The sequence below is a fragment of the Oryctolagus cuniculus genome, chromosome 7 (assembly GCF_051225735.1).
Source record: "Oryctolagus cuniculus isolate XC-2025 breed Fujian yellow rabbit chromosome 7, ASM5122573v1, whole genome shotgun sequence".
In the NCBI taxonomy this organism is placed as follows: Eukaryota; Metazoa; Chordata; class Mammalia; order Lagomorpha; family Leporidae; genus Oryctolagus; species Oryctolagus cuniculus.
The window spans coordinates 101,503,804-101,512,353 of record NC_142873.1 but is presented as its reverse complement, the minus strand read 5'-3'; the positions used below and the strand labels follow the sequence as shown (position 1 = coordinate 101,512,353).

At 34.5% G+C, this 8,550-nt stretch overlaps 1 protein-coding gene across 2 annotated transcripts in view; it reads right to left on the bottom strand.

The window, feature by feature from the left end:
- Positions 1 to 3,381: 3,381 nt before the first annotated feature.
- The window catches only part of NEGR1 (neuronal growth regulator 1), a 947,630-nt gene continuing 942,461 nt past the window's right edge, over positions 3,382 to 8,550 (bottom strand). The window contains exon 7 of one of the 2 annotated variants that reach the window (XM_002715922.6): positions 3,382 to 7,048. In XM_002715922.6, the coding sequence (XP_002715968.1) occupies positions 6,924 to 7,048 (125 nt within the window). In that variant the 3' untranslated portion in view covers positions 3,382 to 6,923. The remainder of the gene's footprint in view (positions 7,049 to 8,550) is intronic. The other variant, XM_070078258.2, reaches the window with a different exon arrangement.

Genomic DNA, 8,550 nt, shown 5'->3' with positions numbered 1-8,550 from the left:
AGCAGGGCGCTAAATCAGCAGTGGAGCAGCTGGGATGCAAACAGGTGCCCATATGGGATGCCGGCACTTCAGGAGTAGGCTTAACCTTCCATGCCACAGTGCAGGTCTCCATGTCTCAGATTAATGAGCAATGATTTTCAAGATAAGGAAGAAAATGAATATATAAATTTGAATATAGATAACGTAGAATATTAAAGACATAGATAATACTTTTTTTTATTTGACAGGTAGAGTTATAGACAGTGAGAGAGAGTCAGAGGGAAAGGTCTCCCTTCCATTGGTGCACCCTCCAAATGGCCGCCAAGGCCGGTGCTGCATTGATCCGAAGCCAGGAGCCGGGTGATCCCTCCCGGTCTCCTATGTGGGTGCAGGGACCCAAGCACTTGGGCCATCCTCCACTGCACTCCCGGGCCACAGCAGAGAGCTGGACTGGAAGAGGAGCAACCAGGACAGAATCTGGCGCCCCAACTGGGACTAGAACCCGGGGTGCTGGCACCGCAGGTGGTGGATTAGCGAAGTGAGCCACAGTGCTGGCAGATAATAGAGCTTTTTCAACCTTCAAAATAGTGATTATTTCACCAAGCTCAAAATATTAGCAATTCATTTAATTTGACTGCTTTTAAAATGCTTATGTCTCATCATTTTAGCAACAATTGTTTTTTCTGTAGTGGAAAATCTTGTGTTATTTAAACACTCTTTCAGTCTACCTTTCAGTGTATGGGTCCTCTATATCTTTCACTCCATTTGAATAATTTTCAAGTGGTAGATAAGTGATACTAGGGCAAAATATTTCTTGTTTCTGGATATGGAAACAAATTCCGTTGGATGCAGATTCAGTCAAATTCTCTTCCTTAGAATCTAATTTTTTCTCCACTAACATTAATTTTAATAATGTGTATTATTCTTTGGATTGTTCTATTTTCTGGTTGCAACATCTTATCAAGTACTTTATTAATATATTAATATGTTTATTTTTATAAGTGTATGGAAACCATGTTTTCAAACTAAACAATGATTAAGATTTGCATTATATCTATATTTTGACAAGATACCAGTGTATTTCTAAGGTGAATATAGTTTAATTTTTGAAAGTAGGATCTCCTTCTTGTTCAGCTGCCCCAACACATATATTTAGTATTTTGATACATAGCAACTCAATGAATATAACTCGATTCAAATTAGTATTCTGTTAGCGTTTTTTTTTTTAAAGAAATGTATGTATTCTGATCTTCATTCCCCAAGATTTCTGTTGATTGTAGATGTCTGAGGAATTGTTTTAATAGATAAACCCAAACTTGGCAAATCTTTGGAGAAATGTTTTATAAAAAGAAAATATATGTGATTATGACAAGATCCTGCATTTGGTATAATGAGTCCAATCTAACCAAGGATTGTATGAAGGTAACTGCCTCATAAGTTTCATACCTTAAGTTTCAGATGAGGTATACAATATGATTTAGCATTAAGCCACATACCCTGTGGAGCTATTAGAAAATAAAGAGATAGCATGTATATGTATATGTGTGTGTGCATGTATATACTCTCTCTACATATGTACACACACATATAATATGTATGTGAATATGTGTGTTTAAAGTAAGTATATATATATATATATAGACTTATATATACATATGATTGTAGTGAAGTTAGCTATGTGATCATATTTTTTCCTATCCCTGGGAAGGCGAAAAGAGAATAGGAAAAAATTAGAAATATTTTGCATTGCACATTTGACTCAAATCTATCACTTAATAGTAGTGAAATCTCCAGCAACTGACTTAAAGTTTCTGAATCTCATTTTCATCATCACTAGGTGATAATAATATTTTCTACTCTAAGTTATTATAAAATGTTATGAAAGTTAAAGCAGTCATGTGTACCAGAATGCTTTGCCATTTTAAATTGCAAGGTGGAAGTATATGTGACCCCTTCAAGAGTGACACATTTCTTAGACAAAGACTTTGGGAGTTTGGGCTGCTCTTGGGTCAATAGTGGGTGAAGATTCTAGGAAGAATGAAAAATGTTCCACTTATCTTACTCTATAGGAAGACTAGAAAGTATTTATTTGATTTACTGCAAAGTTTTTTCTCTTTTCACTAGAGGTATCAATTCTTAAATATTTTCAGTAAGTTTGGAAATACTACAAAAAACACACATGAAGGTGACATCATGTACTTGGAAAGTTCAGACAGTACTTTGACTCTCTGGATCATATTCTTCTATCTCAAGTAAAGTGTTTTTGAAAATTTGCTCTTAAATTTATTGCTTATGTTCTTGCCTGACAACCTAAAGTGAGCAAATCTTTTCCAAATATCTAGATACTAGTTTGACATATTTGTGCTTGACCTATTATGTTCAGAGAGAAACTAGCTGTGCTTTGCATGACAAGTTTCCATTTCTGATACTTGGTGCATAGAAAGGTCTTCAAAAAAGTTATGGAAAATGTATATTGGGAAAAGAATATGCATGATTTCAAATATTTTTTGCACTAAAACAAACATCTTTTAATTCCATTTTCCATGCATTTTTTTAGGTACCCTCATCTCTCAAAACAGCATAAATGCAAGCATGACTTTTTGATAGTTTGTTGTTTTATTTGAATCACTGCATTGCTCCCATTTACTTGGTTTAGTATCATAGAAAACCATAGACAAAGTTGGGAGAGAGCAGTTAAATCATTCATCGGGGATGGCCTCCCATTTGCCTATCACAGTATTGACAAACTGAAGGTTCTTTGTCAAATCACATGCTGTGTTTGGAACCAACACAAGGTGTTTTTTGGCAAAACTCTATCTGAATGCTTTGAGGTGGAGCACACATTCTCAATTATTTTACACACAGCCGTCTTCAGAAACTGTACTCCTCCTTGTTCCTCCAACCATTTGGGCTTCCAAATGTTTAACCTGTGAGTACATCAGAATTCAGTCTCTGTTATGAACTCTCCTACATTTAAGCAGATAAAAGTTCTAAATAATTGATAATAAAACCTCTCCAAATATTCTTTTTATGTTAGGTGTAGTTCAGCTCATCGAACCTGTGGGGAATCAGCAACCAAGAGTAAGACTACTGTGTGGAGCCATTTTGAAGCTGTAGTGTCAAAATTTTTTATCTTGTATTGCTTTGGAGTTAGAGACATGTGAGTGTGATAAAGTGAATGTGGCAGAAAATGAACGGAGTAACAGAAATATGTTTAAGTTATTATCAGTTTTTTCTCTTTAAAATGAGTCAAATACGTATTTTAATTGATAAACTGACTTTATATTCACCTATTGGAAACAGTACAACATATTTTACATCAGATTATGAAATATGGATGTTTTACTAAAAGACAGGAAGCGCTTTTTCCAGTCTTTAAAGTAAATACATATTCAAAGGATCTTAAGGCATACCATTTATTCATATTCATATCTATTGAAATACTGTACATCCACATACTTCAATAAATAGTTAAAAACCTGACCTCTTTTTAAATCATTTCTGGATTTCAAAAAACAATTTTTATTGAAAAGATTAAATAGATAACTTTTGGCTGTGTCACAAAGCTAAGCACAATGGATAAATTAACAATTATTCAATAACTTTGATCAATATAGATTATTGGCTTTGATAATTCAATTTCTCAGAATTTTCTGACTTACACATAGGGATATTTATGAATATATTTTCGTCCTGAATTAACTCGGTAATCTTCTCAGTTCTCCAGTCTACTTTCTAGATATAGCTTAAATGTTATGATGAAGAATTAATTTTTCAGTTAAACTTAATTAACCTCCCAAAAGTGGCTCTAAGTTTGAGATTCTCTTTCTCAAATGTTTTAGTGTGTCAAAAACACAATACTATAATTGGGCAGTACTTTTCTTTATATAATTTCTGCATAATAGGAATTTAATGGTGTAACAGGGCTTATGTTTCAAATGAGATCATTCATTGTAAAACAGAATTACACCATTTGCAGTTAAATCAAGAATGCAAATGAACAAATCAACTATCCTAATATTCTGGTACTGCCCTTCCCTTTATCCTTCTGTTTTACTTTCTTCCTCCCTTCCTCCCTCCCTGCCTCCCTCCCTTCCCTCCCTCCCTTCCTTCCTTCCCTCTCTCCTTCACTCCTTTCTTCTTTCATTCCTGTCCTTTCTTTTTCTTTTCTCTCTATTCTCCTTTTTCTACTGCTCTTTCTTTTCCTATCTTACTCTTCGATAAGGAAATTAGGGGCAACCAAAGGAGTCCCAGGGATGGAACTTGTGAAAAATACAACATGGAAATGAATAGTAAAAAAGCATTATAAATCAAAAGATAAATCAATTTTATAAAACTGCTATTCTGAAATTGCAACAATCTTGTACAGTCAGGACTGATAAAATGGAGTAATCAGACATTTCTTATGTCCATAAATGTAAAATCATCTACTTGAACATTATATGCAATACATTCACACAAAAAAGCAAATACTGTAGCCTTATTTGAACAATATTGAACTCATAAATACTCATGATGTCACTCTGTCCAGGGGCCTAAGAACTAGGAATGCTGCTGTGATACAGAAAAACATAGTGAATACCTCCTCTATTAAAAATGTCACTCGAGAAAATCTCTTCTAACATAAAGGCAAATACATATAGCTACTGAGCTATGACTGTACTTCTGTCACATTCTATGGGAAAACACCAGACTCCACAAATTCCGAATCATGACAACACTTTGAACTAATTATTTGGTTCATCCATAGTTTATACCTCAATTTACCTCACATTTACCCTACAAACCTTACAAAGAGGAGGTATTTTTAACTCTAGGAAAATGGTCACTGTATAATATGCATTCTTGATCTGTTTCTTTCTCCCAAACAATGGTACAGATGGTTAACACTTTTGTGGTAGCACCACTATTTCTAGTAAGTAGATTATTATGGAGTGTGCCACTTTAAAGCTGCAATACAAAAAAATATTTTGTAGTTTACTCACAAGATCCACAAAGGATATTTTTAAAAGCAAATAAATAATAATTTTAAATGCCATATTTGTTTAAAAAACCCATTTAACATATCATTCAGTATGTCATAAATTTTTTACACCTAGTAAATTTAATTGCATCATGTTATCTTATTGCCATTTTGTGGGAAGACTGAGTATTTATGTCTCCTCATTTAAGATTCATTTTTCTAATTAAAATAGATTTATGGTGTATTTTGGGTCTAAATTAAAAATCAGTTTTCAAGTCATGCCTTCTGGGACAAAATATTATGTATCTTAAATATATCCAACTTTTGAAAAAAATTATGATCTTTAATTTTATTAGTAACATCTTTATTTTGTTATGACTTGTAAAAGGGGACTATTTTGTAGAAATGTAAGTGTACTGATATTGATAACTTCATCAAACCTGCAAAACAGCTTTCAGGGCTAGGGTCTTTAGGAAAGAATAAAACCATCAAACTATTCCTGTAATCTAATACTTAGAGTAACAGCATTTTTCTTCAAAAAGGTAATTTTCCTTTTTTATAATAGAAATAATTGAATGCTCATGATATTTTAATAATTAACATATCCTAAAATAGTCTCCTCACCTGCATCTTGTCCTCATTTGGTCACATCTTAACATATCTCATGTATGATGAAACTGAGAGTGTTAATTTGGGGAGGACTGAACTGAAATATCTATAAAGATTTTAACAAAGTAGAATTAGATACTTTAATAATTGATCTGCTGCATCTCAATATAGACCATTTGTTATATTGGGTTTTTTTTTTTAGTATAACCTGCATTCCAGACTACCAACTGAATGATGTTTTCAGAGAAAAATATGCAAAGTTCTCTCGTACACAAGAGCACTGTCTGTGTAACATTAACTTACCACAAAATCCCACTGATTTTGAGTGCTTTTCAACTTGTATCATATTAGGTAATAGGACTTTGGGTCCTTTCTGACAAACCGTCTTAGAAAAATGGGCTTGGAATAGCGAACAAGAAAGAGCTGTATTGCTAGGCAATCCCTTGAGTGGACTGTGCTGTCATTTAAAGGGAATTATTTCCCACAGTGGATCGATCTGACATTTAGCTACAACTAAAGAAATCATATGGTACGTTTTCTGCACTATGTTATTAAATTGGTTTTCATCACAAAAACCGGGTGAAAAGTCTTAAACATCACCGGTAATGAAGGAAGCGATTTCTACGGTCCAATAGTGCCTTCCTTCTTTAGAGAGAACGTTTAACTTTGTCATTGTGGTTTATTTTTGCTTTCAAATTGTAGTATTTAGCAAACCATTTTATATTAGTTGGAGACAGATAAAAATATTTTATGAAGGCACACCCATGCTGAACTTACAGGAAAGAGAAGCAGAGCTGCACAGCCAGTTATATTACAAGGCTCATTCCTGAAACCTGAATATCATGCGAGCAGGAAAATCTAGATATGTGTTATATTTTGAAGAAATGATTTGAAGGCATTATTATTTGCTTTTTTATCAAAAAAGAAAAAAAATGCATCTTTGTAAATGTGGAGTGACTCTTAGTGAAACAGGGAACTGAATGCTTGTATTGCAGCCTTAAAGAATCACATATTCACTGCAATATTCGTTTTTGTAAACTACAGCCTGCAACCTAGCAGACCATGACTGAATGCTTTTGAAAAGTTGTAGATTACAAACATGAAATCACAATTAATATCCTCCAAAAGTAATTTCAGAGCTTTCACGTCTTAAAAAAAGGACAATGTGTACTGCTTCACAAGGTAATGTAGCTAATCAAAAAAAAGAGTAGAATTAAAGTATTTACATAATGAGCAATTCTACAGAAGGCGATCATCCCCATGTAAGCACTGCTGATTATATCCCACGCTGCTTTTAACAAACTGTACCAGATTGGATCCAGCCATCAGCACTTTCAGAGAATCCTTAAAAGCCTTTTATGGGTCTTTAAATTTATTGTAGAATGGCATTCTTCAGGTAGAATATGCTGGTGAAAGAGGACAGTGTCAACACAAGGTACCAGCAGGAGAAAAGAAGCTCCGCGCTCCCGGTGATTCCATACTGGGCTGTACTTGGAGCTGGAAAGAAATGGAGAAGATTAAATCAAAATCTAATTTATGTCTTTCAGAATGTTGACAATAACTAAAATGTAGCCAGGTATACTGGGAAAAGCATTGGCACCGGGGTCAGATAGACTTAGGTTCCCATCTGATTCTACTCTGTGACCATGTGCATCCTATTTGACTTAGCTGTCTGAGCTTCAGTTTTCTCAAGGGCAAAGTAGCAATAACAAATGATAGAATTCACGTGGTAGGGTTGAGGTGAGAATTGAAGACAAAGTACATACGGTAGGATAGTAGGATGCACTGGGCCAAACAGGTGCTAAGGACTCAAGCAGCAGCAATATTTGTTATTAGTGGATACTCTTCATTCATATATGTATTTGTAGATATTTTATATCAGCCAAATACTGTATTAAATGTTGGAAATATAAATCTAAAGGTCTCCCTTCCAAGGCCTTTCTATTTTGGGGGGTGGGGTGGAGGTGGGGAGGGTGATGTTCAAATAACATAAGCCAACCTTAAGAATATTAGAGTTGCGTGCACAAACTGCAGCGACACATACCAAGAAAACTTGCATTGCAACCTGCTCGGGCAAGGGAAGGGAGATTTAACAGCTTTGCTGCAAGGAATTGTTCACTTGGGTGGAAGAAGCAACGTATTCAAAAGCACGTGGAAAGGGGAGAATGGGGTGTAATTCTAGGATCTTAAAACAGATTAGTCTTCCTGGAGCATGAAGTTTGAAACCTAAAATGGAGAGAATTGAAACTGGCACTCTAGGCACATAGAATGACTTGGATTGTAATGAAAAAAGGATTTAGACCTGTATCCCGAAGGAGATTTTGAAGAATTTCAAGCAGTTAAATGTATAATGACTTTTATACATTGAAAAGATCACAATTTTATACATGGAGAAGTCCAAGTGGGACTCAGCTAACATCATATTGGATTTTCATCAAACACCTAAAGATTGGTCAAGTTTGGGATATTGTTCCAGTCTACTGAGTGGATTCCAGTTCATTTCAAAGAGAATAGTTGCCTCCTTGTATGTGCTTGTCCCGGAAATTGAATGCTGCAGGTATGCTCAGGCTTAATTGAGACTGATTCTTGTTTACCATAAGAATAAAGTCATAATAGCAGTAACAACAATAAAATCCACCAACATACTTTTAACTACATTTTCTCCTTGAAACCCAGATTTCAAGCACTGTTTCCTAGTAGATATTGAATAATGTAATAAATAGATACACTGCTTTGTTCTTAAATCCATAATTCAAATCCAGCAGTTTTAGTCATCCTGTGTTTGAACTGCCTGCAGGTAGTTTTTAACAGATCTTTCACAAATTACTACAATGCCATATAACAAGAAGAATAAATTGTATTGTTTACACCTCTAAGAAATCAAAGAAGGTGAAAGATGTGTTGCCTCTTGCCAGTGGCTTGTAACCATGACAGTGTAATTGTTGATTCCAGATGAATGGAATTCCAGGGCTGAAGCTACTACCTTTTCATAAAAGGAG